At 46.4% G+C, this 21412-nt stretch overlaps 3 protein-coding genes across 3 annotated transcripts in view; all 3 read right to left on the bottom strand.

The window, feature by feature from the left end:
• Nucleotides 1-915: 915 nt before the first annotated feature.
• LOC132081609 (uncharacterized) lies at nt 916-9356 on the bottom strand. Its single transcript, XM_059485441.1, has 6 exons — nt 9327-9356; nt 9024-9210; nt 8418-8550; nt 7867-8168; nt 3629-3716; nt 916-1757 (listed from the first exon to the last, which is right to left on the bottom strand). The coding sequence occupies exons 1-6, from the start codon at nt 9354-9356 to the stop codon at nt 1727-1729; spliced, it is 771 nt and encodes a 256-aa protein (XP_059341424.1). The 3' UTR covers nt 916-1726.
• A 264-nt stretch (nt 9357-9620) lies between these two features.
• On the bottom strand, nt 9621-12036 carry ANHX (anomalous homeobox). The gene is made up of 5 exons (XM_059485361.1): nt 11956-12036; nt 11724-11803; nt 11149-11422; nt 10426-10550; nt 9621-10204 (listed from the first exon to the last, which is right to left on the bottom strand). The coding sequence occupies exons 3-5, from the start codon at nt 11401-11403 to the stop codon at nt 10066-10068; spliced, it is 519 nt and encodes a 172-aa protein (XP_059341344.1). The 5' UTR covers nt 11404-11422; nt 11724-11803; nt 11956-12036; the 3' UTR covers nt 9621-10065.
• Nucleotides 12037-12844: 808 nt separating this feature from the next.
• Nucleotides 12845-21412, bottom strand: part of DEPDC5 (DEP domain containing 5, GATOR1 subcomplex subunit) — a 43498-nt gene continuing 34930 nt past the window's right edge. Inside the window, exons 39-43 of the mRNA XM_059484929.1 lie at nt 17520-17689; nt 16402-16573; nt 15327-15387; nt 14509-14591; nt 12845-13718 (exon numbers count right to left, since the gene is read on the bottom strand). Coding sequence (XP_059340912.1) covers nt 13423-13718; nt 14509-14591; nt 15327-15387; nt 16402-16573; nt 17520-17689 — 782 coding nt within the window. The 3' untranslated portion in view covers nt 12845-13422. The remainder of the gene's footprint in view (nt 13719-14508; nt 14592-15326; nt 15388-16401; nt 16574-17519; nt 17690-21412) is intronic.

The following is a 21412-nucleotide window of genomic DNA, read 5'->3' as shown; positions in this document are numbered from 1 at the left end:
CAGTCATTTTAGTGACATGTCACCAGCAGGGATGAAAACTAAAGTAAAAATAAAGTACCTTTGGGATATCACACAGCAGCCCAGCAAGATCCAGGGGGAATTTTGCTATGGGGCTGCTGCCTCTGTGTGGAGCCGCGTCTCTGGCTGGCTCCTGACCGTGTCGCGTCTCCGTTCCACCGCGGGCCGCAGAAGGGCCGGTGACAGCGGTGACAAGGCCCAGAGAAGGGGTTTTGCCGAGGCGCGGCCATGGCGGCCCCGCCCGCCCCTCAGGGGTCCCGCCGCTCCCTCAGCCTCAGTCCCGCCGCCCCGCGCGCCTCCTGAGGGGCCGCGCGCGCCCCGCTGTTGCTATGGCTCGGCGGGAGGCGACAGCCAATCAGAGCGCCGCAGGATATATCTGTCGCTGTTGCCAACGTCCGCGGGCCAATGGGAAGGCGGCGGCGGGCGGCCCGCGGGCCAATGGGGAAGCGGCGGCGGGCGGCGGGAACGGCCCCGAGCGGAGGAGAGGGCCGGGCGGTGCCGGGCTGTGAGGGCAGGGCGGGCTCGTCCCTCACGGGTGTTCGTGCGGCCCCACGAGCCCGGCGTGTTTGCTCCCTGTAGAAATGCCCGGTTCACTCACGGCCCCGCTGTTGCCGGCAATAAACGATAACGTGTGTGACCTTTCCAAGCACCGCTGTTCCCAACACAAACAAAAGGGGTTATTTCTGGTGAGAGCCACCAAAATAATGGAGGTTTCAGGCTCTCAGCACCCGCAAGTGTTCCCAGGACAGCTGGTCCTGCCGTTTAATACATAATTGACATGTGAAAGTTATCACTTCACATCCTTACCTTGAAACAAATGAACTCTGGAGAAACAGTAAGTGAAAACCTTTACTTGAAAACTTTGGAACAAAAGGTAAGGGAGCCATCTTCCTCCTGTGTCTCCGGGCTGGAGGTCTGGCAATGGGGATACATTTTGCAATACAAGTTTTTCAAAAAACAGTAACACTTTATGAAAATACCCAAACCCCCCCACTATAACTTGCAGGGTTATTTTTAAACCTGCATGAAGGGTACTTCTTGTATTAAACCCCAATTCAATGGCATGCCCTAGCACTGAAAATTCTGCTGGGCTGCAGTTTGTGTCACCTGTGACACCACGGAGTATGGAACACTCCAGAAGTTACACCCTGCTGTAAAACAGGAAGGCACTGATAAGAAATAGCAATATTTTACCAGCACTTACTGAGACCTTATTTTCCAAGCCTGATAAAAGGTTATCCAATATTCACTGCAAGGCAATGTGACCAAATTTTACTCCTTTGAGCACAGGAGCTTCATTTACCTTCATGATGCAACTCGGATCTGGCCAGTGCTATGATTAGATCTATGTTACTGCCACAGAACCAGTGCCTTGATAATTTTGACATTTACAGTGCAGCTTCAGACAGCTCCAGGAAAAACCTACAGTCCACAGTGCACCTTTGCTTTCTTCTATGCTTTGCAAAATTCTTAATAAAACTGTAACTAAACCAAACTTTGTAACCATTGAACACACCTCCATCTTTCTCCCTCACTCTATTCCTCTCCCTGTCAGACCCATCTTCTATTAAAAAAAAGGGGAAAAAAGGAAGCAATGGGGTGTTTCCTGGGGAACAGCAGACCCATGGAGTGTATCTGCAGGCAGCTCACATCCGTCCACTGTCAGAAAACTCACAGAGCAGGCATGCTGCCTGGAACATGTCGTTGGTTAGAGAGTCAACAACAGGATCCTCCAGGACCTGAAAGACACAGGAAGGAACCAAAGCCTCACCATTATGATTTTAACACGGTTGTGGTGGAAGAGCTCCTTTGAGCAGAGAGCAGCACAAGGTGTGCAATGGCAGGGGATGGCACTGGTCAGGGCTGTGTGCATGGAGAGACAAAGGCCTTCCTCCCCTCCACATTCACAGTAATCCATCATTGGGTGTAGAAGTGATGAACACAATCATGCCAAATCCAGCTCCCAGGAATTCAGAGCACAGCAATTCCCTTCACTTTGCCTGAGGCTTTGACTCCTATAAAAGGCAGTAACTGGCAGAGGGTAAGACAGGAATTATATCATTAAGGAAGTGATGTCCTGGACAAGGGAGCTCTGCTCAGGGAGAGAATGAAATATCTCCAAAATTAATTCATTTTTTGTTTGTTTGCTTGCTTTCATTTTACTCTCATTTTGATTCTAACAGGATGTATGACCTACCAAAAAAACTTGAGTCATGGACAAAAGAAAGTTTTCACCTGCACCTCTGTGGTTCAGGCATAGGAACCAAATATCTGCATATTCTTGCCACAAGCCCAGAGTAAGTTGATTCAGCAAGAAGCAAAGTGCCCAGGAAGTCTGTAGAACACTGTAAAATCATTTACCCATTCAAGTTCTTCCTTTTCATAGAGCTCACACAAAAATATGCAAAAATTGCTTTTCTGAATTCTTGAACTGAGTAATTATTACAAAGATTTGAAGATGTCCCATTTGACATCTACAAGCCTCGCTCAGTATCTTGCTCTCTGCCCATAGTGTACTGAGTGTCATGTTTCTTCACCACTGCAAAAATCAGTGCAAGGATGCAGAAGAGCAAGATGAAAACCAGCTAGAGACAGCCTGCTCTGGGAATCTTAGAAAAGGCTCATTCATTATTAATGCCCAAAGCTTTCCTTCTCATCTGGCTTACATTATGGCTGGAAAAAAGGCCACTTTCCAAGATACAGATCTTTATATTGATGCTTTCAGAGACTCAAAAGAGGTTCTGTTACTGCCCTCAGAGCTGCAGCCACTTCTCATAATGAGGCCAGCAGATATGGGTCCTGCTTTCTGTAATCTCTTTTGAAAAGGTTTTCCCCAGCAGCTCACACTGAAAGGGAAACAGCAATGGATGCTGACTGACTGAGACCAACACATGTGAAGCCAAAAAATACATCAATATCCAGCTCAGACAGGGCTTCCTTGGGTCCTGTTTTTAGGTAAAAATTCAGAGATGTGCTCCCATCCCCTTGAAAGCACAAGACTTCTAATTTGTATTCTCTACTGCCCTGAAGTCCCCATCAGAAGGAATGCAGACTGCACCCACAGCATGGAAGTACCTTCTTTATCCTGGCCAATAATCACACTGCTCTGTGTACTGCCATCAGCCATCTCAGAACAGTGCAAAATCCCCTTTCATCAACAATAACACAGGCTTGCAAATGAAAATTGCATTAAACATTTTAAGAGATCTGAGAGAACAGAGTCAAATTGTGCACAACACCTTAGAGAGGAGGATCTCAAGCAGCCATCTTTGTGTGATTGTTCTATAAGTGAGCCCTCCATTGCTGAAAATTTCAATGACACTTTGGATATGCACAGGGTCTTTTGGTCACCATTTCAATGACAAATTTAGTAAAATTAGGGTCTGATTAGCAATTTAAGTAGGAAAAAACAAAACCACCTTTCCTTCTACTATCTGCTGGGTGTTAGCCAGGGAATGCCCAGCTTGCCCTGAACTGGACTTCAGGAGCTATGCTTAGATCAAACATGTTTCATACTGAATATGATATGAGATTTCACATCTCCTCTGAGAGAGCTGCAGGGGATTGTGTGTACAGAGCTCCTTTCTCTGAACTTTAGGTGTGTTCTTACCTGGCTTTGTCCCAGGGCTTGGCTTTCTTCCACATAGGGTGCAGAAACAGGTGGGCACTGAGTGCTGCCAAACACAGTCTGAGAGGAACTGGAAAAAATATTATATACAAGTGCATTTGTATTTATGCTCTATTTGCCTCTTACTGTAATGTTTTGCAGCAGGACAAGAGAGGTTGTTGGCAGGACTATTCATTTGGTAGAGTTCTGTTAATTTGTCTACAGACCTGTCCCATTTCTCAAAATTGTTATGGCCTGAAAATACAGGTTCTGCAGTGGGAAGACTGCCCTGACCAGGAGCAGTATACAGGGAATCACATCTCAATTGGCAACTTTCCTTCTGCCCCAAAACACTCCCCATAAATAAGGAGGTGTCTAGCAAAGCTCCTGGAACATGTTTTAAAAGCAGAGACCTTAAGAGTCAAAATATGTGGCTTTAGACAAAGACACAACATTAGCTACACTTCTGCTCCAGCTTTCCAAGGCCACCAGTGGAGTCTGGGCTACATCCACACTGCCCTGGAGGCTCTGCCAGCCTCCCAAAACACATCAGTCTGTGGGCACTGGGTACTCAAGAATGGGATGTTCTCTCCCATCATCACCAACTCAAAAGTCTCTCTAATGCAAGAACAGTGCCCAAACCACCACCAGGAAGAGCCCAAGGTGCGTGTCCATTTGGACCCAGACAAGAGGTGCCCAATAGTGGAGTACAGGAAAGAAGCAGAACCAACAGGGTAAGCGTCAAGTTCCCTTCCTTGGAATGCTCCCCAGGTTCCAGTGACCAGCCCTGGGACTGCTCTGCTGCAGGCTGCACTCAGAGTCACATTTCCTAATGACAAATGGGCTCAACTCCCTCTGCCACCCTCTCAAGCATTTGTCTCATGTTTTTTACAGCCCACTTACAGCGACATGCACAGTGCCCTTAGCAACGAGTTCTGCAATTCAGTTATGCAACATGGCAAAGAGTAGCCTCTGATGGTGGTTTGGGACTTGCTGCCTGCCCCTGTCAGGATGCTGGGCTGTCCAAAGGGGAGAGCCCAACAGCAGGAGGATTCCCAGCACTCTGAGCTGGAATCCCAGAAATGCAGGCAGAAGCTGTAAGCCACCATGAACATCTCAGCACTGACATTTTCTAAATCAATATGCTGGCTCAAATGCAGAATGCCTTGCTCAGTGTGCTTTTCTCTCTGAAATGGAAGGCACAAGATTTCCACTCTGCACGAACCATTAGCTGGGCTACATTCCACCTGTTCTGACTTGCAGAGTGAAGAGGACACACCACCCCTGTTTGTAAGGGGGAGCATCTGTTTGGTGTCCCACAGGGCCTTCCAGTCCACTTGCTGGATCAACCCCTCCTCTCAGGCAGCAGAAGCAGATGGAGACAGTCAGCTTCCAGCCTGCTTCCCTCTCACACTCCCACCTCACAGCCCTGTAGATCAGAAGAGGTTTGGACACAGCCCAGGTGCGTAGGAGTGGCTGTAAAAAGCCCATGAAAGAAATCAACAGGAATTGTTCTGATAAGCTTTGAGGCCACATCCTGTCCAGGTGAGCATCTTTAAAAATGAGACAAGCAGATTAAGGGTCCTTTGGCTGACTTGTAGCTCCTTCCCAGTGCTCAGGAAGCAAGAAGAGCATAACACTGAGTCCACTCCAGATAGGTGATCTTGGCTAAATAATTTCCTTCTCTTTGTGTTACTCTTACCTCTAAAACCAGGATAACATCACTGCCTTGTCCTTACAGACATCAACACTCATTTGCCTTGATCAGACAGTTTGATCTCTTGCCCCCATGAGTCGTGATGCTCATTGCACCACAACTGCTCAAGAGGACTCTGGTACCAATACTCCTCTCTAGCCCCTGCCTCTGTTAGAGGGCTCTGCCTTATAACAGGTGATCCTCACTGACTGAGCAGTCATCTTACCCAAGACTACCCACACCAGCTCTCCTGGCTCCCTAGAGAGAAACCGCAAAATTAAATTGCTGAAATTGCAGCCAAAGCATCACTCACTTCTGAAAAAGATTGATCTTCCATAGCACTCATGGAATTTTGAGGAGGTCAAGGTTTTGGGGGACCTGGACCAGGCCACTAAACAGTGTTTACAAATAGGGTTATTTGAGCCCTATGTTCCCACCAAAAGGTGCCCACAGAGCAGCAAGCCCTGCCCCTCACAGGAATATGATAAAGGGTGTGTGGATGCCTGGCACACTGACATACCCAACCAGGAGACATTCACCATAGATTTCTTCTACTGGTAGAACATATTTTAAAAATAAACATGAGCTCACTCCAGAGTCAGAACATGCAATTTTAAATCCAGCCAAAATATTGCCAGCAAGCCTTGCTGATCTTTCATGATCTTTAGCCACTGTTTAAAACTGTGAATCCCAAAACACAGCCTGAGGTTTACAATGCCTGACCTGGGTTCTCCCCAGCAATTCAGAGCAAGGAGTCTGACATGAATGTGAACGAGGCACCAGGCCAAGTGAGGAACAGGGGCAAAAGGCAAAAATTATTTCTGTAGGGAACTAGGGCCAAAGCCTCACCAATCTTATCTCCAGTGAATCACTGCATTCACTTGTTGTTTAACAAGCCACAAAGCCTTCTGTGTCTCTGCTTCCTCATTTTAAAGTGGGAATAAAGCCTCTTCTACCTCCCTTTCTGACAAACTGACAGCATCATGCTGGCACAAACACTGGTCAGTGTCAAGCAGAGAGTTAAAAATGGGGCTGCTGCTCCTGCTCTGCCTTGCAGATCAGTAAATTAAAGGAAGCCCATAATGTCTGGCAGTGTTTATTTTTATGTAACATTATGGAAGTTGTATAACATATGGAAAATGGCACGAATTTTTGTTGTTTTGCATTCTCTGAATTTATCTCAATTCCCAGGGAAAATCTGAAATCTGAAACCTTTGTTATAGGTGGAAAACAGAAAGAGAACAGTGCTTGTCTTTCTGTCTTCCAATTTGGAAAGCTTGCACTATGGAATAATCTTGTCATGAGGTTGTGAAGCTACAAAAATCATTTTAGGATTAAGTACAGGCCCTACCAACCCAGCCCTCACTGGATCAGTACAGGTTATGCTTTTCTGCCAAAACCAAGCAAATAGATCAGAAACTGAACCTGCCTAAAAAGCAGGGGATCATATCTCCTCTGATTAGGCTGGTTCCAAATCTCCTTTGTGCCACACACACACACACTTGTATACTTAGACAAGATTACCCATGCACAGATATAAATACTGGCAAAGAAGGATGGACACAAGGAGAAGCAGTCCCTGGGAATGAGGTGTGTCACTATTTCTGCAACTCTCTTCAACAGGGACATCAAGACATGGCTGGACTCTGCACCATTTTTCTTCCTGCCTTTAGGCAGCCCTGTGCTTTCCCTCCTTTTACCTGTGAAGAATAGATTCCAGGGTCCCTAGCTGTCCTCCTCTAAGGATTAAGCTTTCATCCTGTAAATCTGACTGCTGAATGATTCTTTCTGAACTGGCTTCAACACAGCCAGTTTGAGGGACAGTGCTCAAGGGAACTCTGAAACCTGCTGAAGTAAATGCTCAAATTAAACACAAGTACAGATACAGATAACATAGCCCCAACCTCTGACCCAGCTATTCCTTCTCTCCTTGCTCCACATTCACCAGAGCCTGGGTGAATGGCAGTTACAGCCCTTCCTGCTCTACACACTGATGGCAAAAGCAAGTGGGCATCACTTACACATCCTATCAAGGCTGTTCTGAAGAAGAAGGAGAAAAGGATGGTGGGAATGCTGAACAAGACTGGACAGGAAGAAGACAAAGAGGAAGAGAGAAAAAATAGCTAGAGGGAGAGGAAAGTGAAAACATGTACTTGAAGACAAGCACCATGTCACAGTTAAGTTCCCAGATTTTTCTCAGGCAATATCTTAATGATGACAGGCATTAAAAACCCAGAACATTGCAAAAGGGCAAGGTGAGCAGACAACACTTGGAGGGACTCTCTCAATGGATACACTAAAAGGAACCCACCACTATCTTATGGAAGTGGTTGCAGTTTAGGGAAAAGAGCAGGTAAGTATGTCTGTTTAAATACCTTAAATCAGCAGATTTTCTCATTGAACTATCGTGGAAGAGGAACTCCAAAGCTCCAAACAAGCCCTGCTCTCCTTCATCAGGACACTTAAGTGAGCAATAATGTTTACAGCAATGGGAAAAGAAGCTTGGAAGTCTTAGGGTCAACAATCTGGGTGCAGTTTTACTAACCTTCTACACCTGGGGTCCACACGGAGCCAGAGCCTCCTCCAGTGCTGTAAGGGGCCCACCACATGGGCAGGCAATAATTCACCGAGGGAAAGGACTGGTAGGAGCGCAGGACAAAGCTCCCCTGCCAGGGGCTGGCAGCAGCTCTGCTCACTGCTTCTCCAGGCAGCAGCACAGGAGAGCCAAAGCAGGTTCCTGCTTCCCTCACAGCCTCAGTGCCAAAAGGTACAGGTTGTTCAGAGCTGCGAGTGGTGAACAAAGCCATGCTTGTTCCAGCTTCATACAGCTCAGGGCTCTGCATACAGCTGCAAGGATGGAGAAAATGAATCAGCCAGACATACTGCTTTGCCAGAAGGCGACCCCCAGCTAAACCTCTGAATCCTGCCCTCCACAGCTGGGAGATGAACTGCTCTGAGTGGACATGGAACATCTCCATCAGTGGTGGCAAGGCTCCCAAGTGATGTCCCCAAGGAACCAACATGGAAGTCAGTTCTGGAATGCATTTAAATGTTGTTTCATTTCTGAACTGTCACTGTAAAGATGCCATACATCACCTGGATTCCAGCATCTTTAAATATGTCCCTTCAGGAGGCTTATACAGAGGTGCAGCTGACTGCTCCCATCCTGGCTCACAGGACATGTGGGTTATCTCTATTTGCCCAGGGCTGATGTCCACATGAGATCCACCTGAAAGGTGCAGGCCAGGCAGGTGAAACAATGCTAATGATTACTCCAAAAGGCAACAAAACAAGTCCAATCTGCCAAATGCAGCAAGACCCCTGTGTTCCTTGTGACTGAGGTTTGGTTAAGTGTCTGTGGAAGGACATGGAAATACTGGGTTTTCCTGGAGTGCACTGCCCTTATTCCAGAATCTGAGAGCTAAACCTGCTGCTTCCCATGTATTTGCTTTCATTTGGTGCCTCCTTAAAGCCAGGCATCTCTTTTCACCTGCTGTTGCACAGCAGTGTCTGCTCCTCTGGAGTGACAGCCTGGAGCCAAACACCGAGGCACTCCACTGAAGCAGAGTCCTCCAGCATCCACTTGATCCATCAGCACATAATGCTGTTCTGAACAAGCAATATCCTTCCCTTCCTGAGGGAATTTCAAATTGATTTTCACCTCTCTGGACCACATCCTGAACCCATTAGGAAGAGACAAACCTGCAGTTTGTGGAGTGTTGGATCCTTTATCCTGTGGCTCACTTCCGTGGGAAGGCAAAGCCCTCTCAGGACAGGAATTGTTGAGCTCTTCCACACGAACAAGGCGGGATTTCTGGCGGCGCCGATAATTTGCAAACCAGTTATAGACCTGGGTTGGCTGCAGGTTCATGGCCTGAGCCAGTTCCTCCTGCAAACCCAGGTGTAGGGAGAAATCAAAGGAAAAATCCAAATAATCAAGTATTTCCCTTCAGTTCCAAAAGCAGTCCAGCAAGAGACCTTCCAAAGCCAGAGGCATTTACTCACTAGGTCTCTGATAGGCCTTGTGGATGCCATCGAGGAGACCATTTTATAAACTCAGAGCTGATAGAAAACACAAATTCCACCCTGCACTCCCAGACAATCTGTTTGCTAAGGAAGCCACTGCTATTCTATACTGCTCACCAGATAATACCCTCACCAAACCATGCACTTCCCACAAAATGACAGCTTCACAGAGGCAGACATTGAAGTCTGAAGCCCTCACCTGGAAAGGCAGTGATCAACAGTGCTTGTTGATTTAATTCACACATCTCTTCCATTACAAATCTGTCCCTGTCCAAAGAAGGCAGATCCATGCATACACCAACACAGCCTATTGTGTTATCACATCAAATTACCAGCATTTGAAAAGTCAGCACAAAATATGTTGTGGTGAACAAAGTGCAATTTTATATAGTTCAGTCAAGTCAGAACTATTTATCATTGTAATAGAGCTCTGCTGAGTGATGGCTGTTTGGCTGCCTGTGCTCAATCACTACAAAATTAAAACGGTTAAAAACCCAGTGAGGAATTTATTGCCCCTCAACATTTGTCCACAGGAAGAGAAATTACTTAGCATGAATCTCATGATTTTTTAAAGAAACCTTTAGGGAAAGATCACATATGAGGAATCCTAGCCCCAGTAAGCCTTTTGAAAACAAGGATTTAAAAATTAAACCAGTTATAGGCTCTTGATTACAGTGTCCTGCTTTTCTGTGACAAAGAGGTTTGATTGGAAGTACCCCTAGCAGATCCCTACCCTCTGTTTCTTGTCTGGATTTGCTGTCACCTCTGCAGCAAACCTGAACAGGTGCTGGCGTACTTCTTCTGAAAAATTTCGATTCTTCAAACCTTCAGGACAAAGGGAAAGAGGTGGAGGATTCCTGCACACAGGAGAAAATGGGATTAAAAAGGACCCAAAAGGAACAATTCACATTCATGAGAATGTTCTCACATTGCCAAAGAGGTCAAAATACCAAGAAAAACCAAGCTCCAAGAAGCAGCATCTTGAGGTGTAAAACCAGCCTCTGCATCTGGAGCCCCTGCATCTGCAAACTACAGAGAGAAAAAATATATAAATCTTGGTTTCCCCACTGTGCAATACCTCTTCCTGCAACGGAATTTCTGCAGTGGTGTCAGAACATCTGTCTGCTGCTTCTCCATAACCCTCCGGTAGTGAACCTCATGCCAAAGCTGCACCAGTTCTTCCTTCTCTTGTGCCTTGCAATGCTAAAACAAAACTGTGCATAAGCAAACTTTCCAGAGAGTCACTCAGACTGTGTATAAAGGAGAAAACCCTCAACAGAAACATACTCAGGGATTCCTACTGGTTTGACTGGTATGCATTATCTGAGCATATGGCTGGCTGTACCTTCCCTCAAGTACACAGGGAGCTGCCTAATTCCTTCTTTTCCCCTGATGCAAACGTCTGCATTACCAGATCTAGAGGCCAAAAATCCCTCGCCTTGAGTGGCACCATCCAGCCTTCCTCATATATTCCCACCCTGCCAAGCCCCATAATGTTGGGCTTCCCAATACTTCTATGTCCTGAGCCCTAAGATTGTTAAAAACTCCAAGAATCAAAAATCCTGCTACAGCCAACCCCATAATCACCCAGTTACCTTTTTCTCCTTGGCTGATTAACTCGAAGTGCCTGCAGCAAAGGCTTTGGCAGGTCAGCAATGCACTTATCACCTTCCACTGCCTTACACGAGCTGGAAGTGCTCCATGTGCTGCAGTTCAGGTACTGCTGCACTAACGGCTCCCAGCTACTGTTTTTCTAACATGGCTTTTTGTTTCCATGAAGAACTGAAGAACACATTCCTACCTCCAGGAGTCTGCAGGCTGCATCATGTTGCCCTTTATGGATATGAACGGACACACAAGCCCGGACAACATGGATGTTAGTAAGAAAATCTCTGTTGTTCTTGCATTTCATCATGGCTTCAACCAGCTTCTCCAGACTAGGAGAAGAGCTCTGGAGCTCCTGGCAAAGCTGCCCTGCTAGATCCAGCAGTTTGGTGGGTGGGGGATGCTCGTTTTCATTCTTCTTTAACATGGCCATGAACTGCTTCATCATCATGTCCTGTTGGAAGCTTTTTCTATGCAATGCACAAAGTTGTGGTTAGATAAAAACTTTTTATCTCCTATTTTTAGCTTCTATGGTATGCTTTTTTCTCTTTTTTTTTTTTTTTTAGGAAATAAATTCACTGTGCTGTTAAAAGCAGCCTAAGGACCTCAAAATGCTTAAAATAAAACTAGGCCTAAAGCAGCCCTGAAAAGCTAAAGACACACCAGGTTTGCAGTTGAGAAAAGTGAGCTCAGAAAGACACAATAAACTTTCCCCAAAACTCAGAGACTAACTCTAGGGTTTACAACCACTGCTTACAGGTTAAAATTTACAAAATATTGAGTCCAGGTGAAACTAATTTGGTGAAATTTCTCGAAAATTGCCGGTGACAGGCCCGGGCAGACCGCAGGTGCTGTAAAATGTAAAAGCCTCGTCGGGGCTGCGTCCCGCCCGTTTTCCTGGGCAAAGGACACGGCGCCATTCCCCGGACCCCCGGGCCAGCTCCAGCCCCGCCGGGCACAACGGGGAGAAGCTGGGAAATGCAAGCGGGGCCCCTCTGCTTACCCCGCAGCGAGGGCCGCTCCCTGCGGCCGCCCCGCTCCGCTGCCAGCCCGTGCTCACCGCGGCCTCGCCGTGTCCGAGCGCGCCGCGGGGGCTCGGCGGGCTCGGGCAGGTGCGGCGCCGCCCGCGGTTCCCAGACACCGCCCAGCCGGGGCTGCGAGGCTGCCCTGAACCCCACCCCCAGCCCGCACGGCACTGCCGGGGCGCACAGTGCATGGGGAACGGTACAGAATAGATGACAGCGAGTTCTTCCCATAGTAGAGTATTTTTGAGTCGCTAATGGGGATCAGACAAGCACTGATAATTGTGATACACTTACAGCGACTGAATGAAGAGGCACGCAGCTCAAACCCACCTTCTATAGGTGGGTGCTGTCTAAAAACAGATGAATCATCCTGACTCAGTTTAAGGGATAAAAAACTGAAGCATCTACGATTTGCCTTGAATCAGATCTGAACACCACTGTGAAGGTGTCAGTCCTCCCTCACTCCAGTTTCCCGAGGACATGGAACAATGAGGGACCATCTGCAGGAGCCAACAGCCCCCGGGGAACAGAGGCTGGGTGCCGGCTGTGAGCCACCCTAAACCTGCACTCCAACAACCAGCTGGTGCCAACACCCTGCAAAGACAAAGGCTCCACACTTGAGTGCAGGCAGCTTCCTCTGCTGCATGCAGACACATTCTAAAAACCTGCCCATAACCCTCAGCAGCGACCTGTGCTCAGTGGCCCTTGATTTCTCCTTAGGCTTTGGTGCTGGCCTTGAAAGACAGGAACTGGCATCCTGCTCTTGCTGTGTGACACTGTTCTAGATCCAGACATGAAGACAGAAAATCCTGAATTATTACAAGACAAAGCCCCAGCACAGAATTTTGAGCTGAACATAGAAAGCTATTTTCTTTTGGCAAGTGTTTTCTTCTACTCACCAATTTTGTATTGCTGTCTGTGGAGTTACAACAAAACATCAGGTCACTTTATTTTCTGTATTTTACTTATTTACATGTATGAAAATTTAACAAGGATCTCTCATATCTTATCTTACATATTCACACAATCAGGTACACCTTGGAAGGGGAAGAGACAGACTGTTGCCAGGCACATCAGATGCCAACTGGCACCGACCGTTTCCAGGGACTGGAAGCTGATACCATCACACTGTGCTGAATCCAACTGCCCTTGAAAACCATTTGCACTCTCCTTTCCTTACCTCTGCTCTAACTGAAGTTTTGGCAACCAAGGACTGTAGCTACTTAAAACCAAGCTGAGGTCAGGTGATAGATACTGGCAAGCCAATAGCTCAAATTCTTTTTTTTTCCAAGCACTTAATCAAATTCTGTTGAATATCAACAGCAATATCACTCAGGTCCTCTTGGAGCCTCAATATGAATCCAACAGAGAGACTTCTACTTCACTTCTACTTCCTTGCCACAAGGTAAAGCTTCTAGCTGTCTCCCTAAGAGAGGGAACCCCACTCAGGGGGCACTGGCATGCATCTTGTCCAGGCAGTCAGTCCAGAACGTCACGAGCCGGCTGTCCTTGTTCCAGCAGAAGTCTGTGAAGTCCTTCAGCAGCCGGTCCGCGAACTTCTCGTCGCCGGTGGCGCTGGAGCGCCAGGTTTTGGTCAGCATGGTGTTGTAGGCCCAGTTGTAGCCGATGCGCTCCTCACAGAACAGGCTCTGGCTGCTGGAGCTCGTGGAGTTGCGCCGGCGCCGCTGCTGCCCGCTGGAGAACTTCCTCTTGGAATAGGGCAGCTGCAAAAACACTGTCCCTGCAGGAAACAGGCAGCACTTCAGTCTGAGGCAGAGCTAAGGCCCTGTAGCTGATTGTTAAATTCCAAAATGAAACTGGCCTGAGTTTCATTTAATTGTCTTTCAGCAAGAGAAAATAGGATACACTTTTACCCTTGGCCCTTAGGTGCTACTTCTTCCTGTATGTTACAGCACCAGGAGGGAGTGCACTTTGTCTGCCTTTCTCTTACAAGCACAGAATGAAGCAAAGATGGAGGCTCTGATCCATCTTGCTAGCTTCCCATCCATTTTCATTCTCTTCTGCAATTTTCCAAACACTGCCTTCCTGTCATTGTTTCCACATCTCAGCAAGCAGACCCTAAATGCCTGATGTATCTCCCACACAGTGTGTATGGGTAGAGATGCATCTACAACAGACCTTACGCATGAAAACAGAGCACTGACACGAGAACAGAGCACTGACTTGTCCCAACACCTTTCCCTCCTTCTTGCTTCTGGGTACACATTTATTTACATTGACCTTGGAATAAGCTTTGCCTTATTTTTAAAAATTTCTTCATCTTCTGGAAAGAAAAGTTGCAGACCTGCTGTAAAGCAGGATTTCAAACCAACATCATTTATTAGCAGCAACAGTTCATGCTTTTCATACTGCCCCCTCCAATTTTCTGGTTTGTGTTTTCTGACACACCTACTTGTCATCTGGTTATGGACAGAACAGCACCAACATCGTGAAACACAAAACACATAAAAATAGTTCTCTTGTTTGTAATAACCTCCTCCTTGCCACAGAGCCTCCCAGATATTGCTCACCTGTGACATGGATATACTGGGGCTTGTTTTCTGCTGGGAAGTTGAATGCAGAGGCTGAATATTTATCTTGTACAAATCCAAATCTGAAGAAATAGAGACAAGAGGAATTAAAAAAGAAAAGAAAACAAAAAGATAAAAGGAGCCACTCCAGGTAGAATTCATCAGCCAAAGGCAGGGGCATCAGAGGAAATCCTTCCACTATCCCTTTCTCATGGCCTGAAGGCAAAAGGAAAAGGGATGAAGAGAGCTGAGCCTCTCCAAATATTCCCCAGCATCTACACCATGAAAGAAACTGGCAGCTCAATCACACAAAAGGATAAGGCTAGATAGTATCCAAAAGTTCCAACAATTCCTTCTTAAACTTGGCCCAACCTCCTCTGTACAGCTCCCACCCCAGTCTGCTGCCTATTGTCAATCATCAGGTGTCATCCAGCTCAAGACTATGCTAAAGTACACAAGAAGGTGTTGAATTTTTAACAGTGTATAATACACTGTTCCTTCTCAGGAAGAATCTATTTACAGCCTTTCTGCTTCTAACTTGGAATAACAGGCACTTTCCAAAGGCAAGGCTCTCTCTAGGAGGACAGTATGGTTCCCAAGGAGTGCCAGGCTGAAACACCCCACAGCTGCCCCTGGCACCCACAGAACCACCTGGGGGCATGCAGGCTGTATTTTAGTCTGTCTGTAAGCAGAATTCAGAGAGGCAGACAGCACAAGAACCCCAGTGACTCAGGAGTGACTGTTCAGCACAGGCCTTCATCCCACACTGTCCAGGGAGGCAGGAACTGTTGGGTCACCCCACTCCACTGCAGACATACCTGTGTGCTATTGCTTCCTGGAGAAGATGCATTCTGTCCCAGTATGTTTCTGGTTCAAAGCCTGAAACAAATAGAAAAGTAACAATTATCTAGTAAAGCTACTTTATTTCCTTCCTTCTAAAAACTTAGGTTTGTCCCAGGAGGCCTCAGTTCACTCTTTTTTTTTTCCCTTTTCAGTCACACTTTTTTGTCAGGTGTCTCAGAGATGTGTCTTGTGCACGCCAGTAGCAGACTCATATCTGAATTTATTATTTGTGCCTCTTGAGATGAAGGAGAGGAACATAAAGGGGGGGTATGGGAGGGGGCAAGGAAGAAGAGTGGGCTGCTGTGTATCACAAGAGTGCTCTGAAAATATTTAATTCAGTCAGCTGGGCTATGGTGGCCTCAGAGCATATGGATTTGTCACACTTATTGTTCAGTTACACCTGGACACTGAGTCAAGGGCTGATGAAAAGATCAAATTTACTGTGTTAAAACAGAGCCTTTTGCTAATTGTCCCTCCTCATGATGCAATTCTGCCCTTCTCTGCATGGGACAGGTCTCTGATCTTGTGGTTCCACCTGAGGTTTACCACAGCAGGCTCACTGGAAAGGGCGAGGTCACATTGCAGAAAAGGAGATTGCAGCTTCTCTGCTTAATCTCATGTGCAAACACTGTAACCATTAAAGTAACCATAGCAACAACAAAGAAGGATGGCAGTGGTGAAAGCCCAATCTTAGGGAGGGGGAGAATAAACAAATGCAGGATACAAATGCAGAGCAGCTGTGGGTCTACCAGCAAAAGAGAGACAAGAGTCTGTCAAACACAACAGCTAGTGGATATGGGTCTGAAAGGGCACAGGGTAAGCACCACTGGGGAGACCACCCTTCCTGTGTGCTGGTGCTTCCTGCTGCCCACAATCAGCCTGCCAGCACGGCTTCCTCCAGCACCTCCTTCCTGAGGGGCTGCTGACCTGCAAAAACAGCTCCTTTACCTAAGGCTGGCTGGTAAAGGAGCTCCTTTATGTCAGTTCTGCACCAACAGTGACCTGTTTGCACAAAGAACCCTGAGGGGTAAAAGAAAGTGCATTTCTTACCATCAAACAAGTGCTCACTGCCCTCCTTCAGCAAGCAGCTCACGTTGAGGGGGATGAAGAGCTGAGCTCGGAGTGGGTCCCCGTACAGGTAACTGGGCAGGGCAAAGGGACCTTCCAGCACTGGGACCAGCAGGAACCCACAGGAGGTGGCCTTCCTGTGCCAGCCCTGAACCTGAGCAGAGATTCACACAATGAATCATAGCACACATGCCAGCTGACGAAGGGCACTTCTGTGCATAAGAGCAACTCATTCCCCAGGAATAGATCAGACATGCTCAATTCTCCAGGCTCAGCCTGCTCGGCATGGCAGGCACACCAACGTCCTTGCAAGCAAAGCAGTACAAGCACAAGACATCAGGCTTTCCTTTTTCTAAAGTGCTCATCAATCAGAAAGCACTTTAAAATAGGACATTTTTCAGGAACTGATTCAGCCTACTTATCACCAGTGGCTAAACACTTCTGCTTTACTGGAACAGTGGAATTGATTTCAAATAAAAGCAAAACCGACTACTTAGTGCTGTCTGGCTGGGTGGGGTAAAGCCTGGTGTTAAACTGTTTGAGTTTTACAGAAGCTACATTAGGGAAAAAGAATCTAAAAATGAAATCTAAAAATTTAATTTAAAAACTAAAAACTGACATGTTTTCATTTCAAAATGTTTTAAGCAAGTTAAAAAAAACCCTAAAACATTCCTGAGCAGGAAAAACACATTGCCTGGAAAAGCCCTGTTATGAAAGCAATTCCACTGAGATTTAAAGTTTTAAGGTTTGGGGATAGAAGGAATGTAATGTGAAACAGATTTTTTTCCAAAGACCTGGCTCAGGGCTTAAAATTTGCCTAAGGGGGACTTTAATTTATCACCTTGACCTGTGTTGATCTCTGCACAGTGTGCATAAAACCCACTGAAAGCAGAACACACTCAGGCAGACAGAATGACTAGAGCTGGTGTGATAAATGCTGACCAGATGCAGCAACACTAACAACCACCAGGAAAATTACCTATGGAAATAAAGGCAGATGGAAGCCACTGTGTCTGTCCCTAAGACTGCCTAATACAATGTCCAAGGGACACAGAGGCCAGACAGGCACTTTGTGGCTGCCCAGAACACCAGGATCTCACCATCTCAAAAAGAACAGCTGCAGTCACTGCCATCCAGTGTAACTTGATCTCAAAGGCAGCGTTCAGGGAGAAGTTGCCATGGTAATAACAACTGCACCACTCCAGGCGGTCCGTGCGGTTGTTCACATCCACATCCAGCGTCACCGTGCGCTGCTCGGGCACCGTGGCAGCTGCGCAGCCAGGGGACAGCAGCGTCCACAAGGGCCATCAGAGAGAACGTGGCAGATGGGATAGGGAGAACAGAACCAAGATCAGTCATCTGAAATGAATTTGTCCTCCCATTCCTCCCCAGGTATTTTTGGGCTGGCAGAAAAGTCCCAGAATGTGGCACATCCAGGTGACAAAAGACAAAAATCCTGAAGTATTTCTCATGTCAGGAGGATGTGCTACAGAATCAGCCCCCCCAGGCAGTCAAAAGACATTTCAGCTGCAGTAAGGAGAGAGAACCAAGAACCCAGCAGTTAATCAACAAGCAACTGGTGCCATAATTATGCATGGCTAGACAACACCAGCTTCTTCATGCCCAAAACATTCTAAATATTTCTATATGCCTTCACCAGAAATCACAGCAGGGTGCTGTTACATGGGGCAGGAGCATTCCAGGACTTTCCACAGCTAAAGGAGATTAGAAGTTAAACTTCTTGTTTCTTTAATCCCATATCAATATCCCACATTACCACAATGCTGAAAGTGCACATCCAACACTTTCTGTAAAAGCACAGAGTCAGCCAAGACATGCAGCAGCATTCTGACCACTGCAACAGCTCCTGCTGCTTTGCAGTGAGGGCTGGGATAGTGCCCAAGATGCAGCTCCCTTTGTGCCCCACAGCCCAGCATCCCTCAGGTGACAGAAACCCTCAGGAACCAGGCAGGAGAGGGAGAGAAGCACAGCAGTGGAAGTGACCTGGCTGGTGTCACAAACGGGACTGCAAGGCTGGGGACAGAACCCAGATCTCCTGACTTGGAGGCCAAAGTCCTGCTATGAAACACACCATCACCTTTAACTTCTCTTTAGACAAATACATAATTTAACATTTCTGTAATGTTAAAAATTGACAGAAAACAATGGGCTGCAAGGCTTCTATGGGAAAACTTCTGCCCTTCTTATCACGGCATGCATGAGGGATGTGTGTTATCTGTTGCTGAAGTAGATGTGCACCCCTTGATAGGGTCAGCTTTTAAATTAACTTATAATTTGATGGCTTGATGGTATTTAAAAAAAAATTGAAATCCTTCCTCAAGGTAGATGGAAAGTTCCCACCTTCACTGCTACTGCAAGTTACCTGGAGGCACTTTCAAGGTTATAAGAAAACCCTTTATATTGCTATTACTGCAGCATAAAACATGAAAAATAAAAACACAACAAAAATGAAAGAACATCACCCAGTTTTGTTTCATAAATAAGACCCATTTTTGTCTTTGGGAAATATGTCATTTGCAATTTCTGAGTTGATCTGGTATTGTCAGACCAACACTGTGAGAGTTGCTTTTTCTGTCTCCTTTGGGATATTTTGAATACCATATTTGTGGTCAGGAGGTTATGGTGACAAATTTGTAACAATGTGTTGTGAAACAACATCCTGGAAGCTGTGAAACCAAAGCAGCTCAGTCAGGTGGGTGTTGGTCATTAGCCAAGAGGTCAGTGATAACACCACAGCCCAGTGTGCCCAAAGCAGCACACTGTGAAGAATGAGCTCCCTGCTCCCTTACACTGTTGCTTTTCCCAGAGTCTGCTTGTGCAGACTCCCTGGTAGGGCTGGACTGTCCCTCTGCCTTGTCTGCAGCTCACAGGCAAAGCCAGAGGAAACCACTCCAACAAGGTGAGCTAATAAAAAATACATTAAACACTGAGGAGAAATGTCCATGTGTCTGAATTCAGAAGCTTCTGATTAAAACCAACTTGTTTTAATAGAATATACTCTGGCTTCCATAGGTCAGACTTTAAGAGGACTCACCTGCTTCCCAATTGTCTTCTACTATTGAGTATTTAACTAAGGATTTACTAAGCAATCGGAGAGGAGCAGGCAGGTTATTCTCCAGTCAGACTCCACTACATACATGACTACAGTTGCTAGTGCATGCACTGCTACAAATCAAAGGGACAAGATTAGCTGTGTCACAGGTCACACTTCCACTGGGGAGGGAAAGGGGACAGTCACTGGGCAGTGATTGGGAAGTTGGGAGGGACAAAGATTTGAGAGATACATGGAGCTTGTTCCAGAGCTCCCAATGCTTGCATGCAATTTTATGTCACAGCCTGACATTTAGGGAAGGTGGGGAGGGGAAGAAATAAAAGCCACAACCTAATCAAGACCAAGAGAGGAACAAATGAAGTCACGTGGACCAGGGGTCATCTGGGTTTAGTAAAGCTCTTTACCTCAGATGAACTGCTGAAGTTTTTTTGGAATACTGTTTAGAAGAGGAACAGCACAGAAGCATCATTTATCCAGTTCCTTTGTAAGAAAAAACTTCCAAGCTCAATTTTTCTACAAGAAACCATAATTCCTGGAAAACCCAGACTGCATGAGAGCAATCTGAAGGCATTTATCACTCACTCAAGGGCTGCAAATGAGTTAAATAGTAAAATGGACATAATCCCAACTGCAAGGAAAAGGAGAGCTACTCAGGTGTGTAATACCCACATGCTGCAGGAATACACAGTTCCTGGCTGGTGTTAAATGAGAGGTGAGGGGGACACTGAGGCACATCTCTGCTCATCCCCAAGGGTGCAGGCTGCTGAGCCTCGGGCTTCTCAGCTCACAAGAGAGCACAGACACAGGAATGTGAACTGGTTTTCTCAGGCTAAATAGTGAGTAAGAGATCAAACCATGAAGAGGATCTGGCTCCAGTACCTCCAGCCTCCACAATACTTCCATGCCAGCCAGTTCAGGCTTCAGCTCTAGCCAGCCACTGAGCTAATGAGGCTGGACACCAGCCAAGGAAACAGATTTATCATGTGACAGGGAAAATAACCTGCATATGTTGGCTTCAGGGAATTAACCATTAGTTCAGACTTCCTATCCGTAATGCTTTCAGATTTCTGATGCTGTTCTTCTTCAAACAAGGCTCTCAGAAATACACAAGGATTACTGTGACTTCAGGTTTAAGAGATACTACACCTGCAGTAAGGCACTTCTCTTCAGAAGGTTAAATATACACAACAGGAGAAAAGCAAGATGTTTCTTTTTACCCTTAATTGCTAGGCCTTTAACAGATGCATCTAAATAAACCTGAAGCTGCAGTTCCAGAGCAATGATTTTTCTTTTAAACAAGGAAAGGAGAACAAAAGCAAGTGACTCAGGCTGGCCTGGAAATGTAACAAGAAGCTGACAAAGCAACGGGGTCAGTCACGCAGCCAGTGTGTTTCATGGGCTGTTAGAGCAGTCAGGGTTACTCTCCACACCTCAGAGAACATCAGACACTAATGGGACCTTGCCCAGCAGCAAGATCTTCCTACTGCTTCCATAGCACAGGGATCATCTGCAGCTGGGCTTCACAGACTCATTAATGCAAGGAGTCTGGTTCAGATTAGCTAGAAAGCCTCCAGCACATCACAGAAACTTCTAACACATCTGGACCTCACTGTGGCTTTTGCCCCTAGGAAACAATTAGATATGTAATTTTAAGAACAGTTTGGTTGCTTTGCTGTTCTCACAACTTATCCCTCCATACCCCTTACAGGTTGTGAACAGTCTCTCAGGATTTGCAAGGAGACAAAGTATCTTCCTTCCTGAATTCTAGAGGTTCAGGAAGAAGGAACATTTTAAGAAATACTTCAGAGTACTGGAATACAATAAAAAGTAAAAGTTTCCTGCCCAGCCAGTGAAACACACCTCCAGCACATGAGAGTGAGTCCACATGCAAGACACTGTAAGGCCAGCATGAAATTTGCA

This window comes from Ammospiza nelsoni, chromosome 18 (assembly GCF_027579445.1).
Source record: "Ammospiza nelsoni isolate bAmmNel1 chromosome 18, bAmmNel1.pri, whole genome shotgun sequence".
NCBI classification, from domain to species: domain Eukaryota; kingdom Metazoa; phylum Chordata; class Aves; order Passeriformes; family Passerellidae; genus Ammospiza; species Ammospiza nelsoni.
Note: the sequence above shows the minus strand (reverse complement) of the source record. Positions and strands in the feature narration are given on the sequence as shown.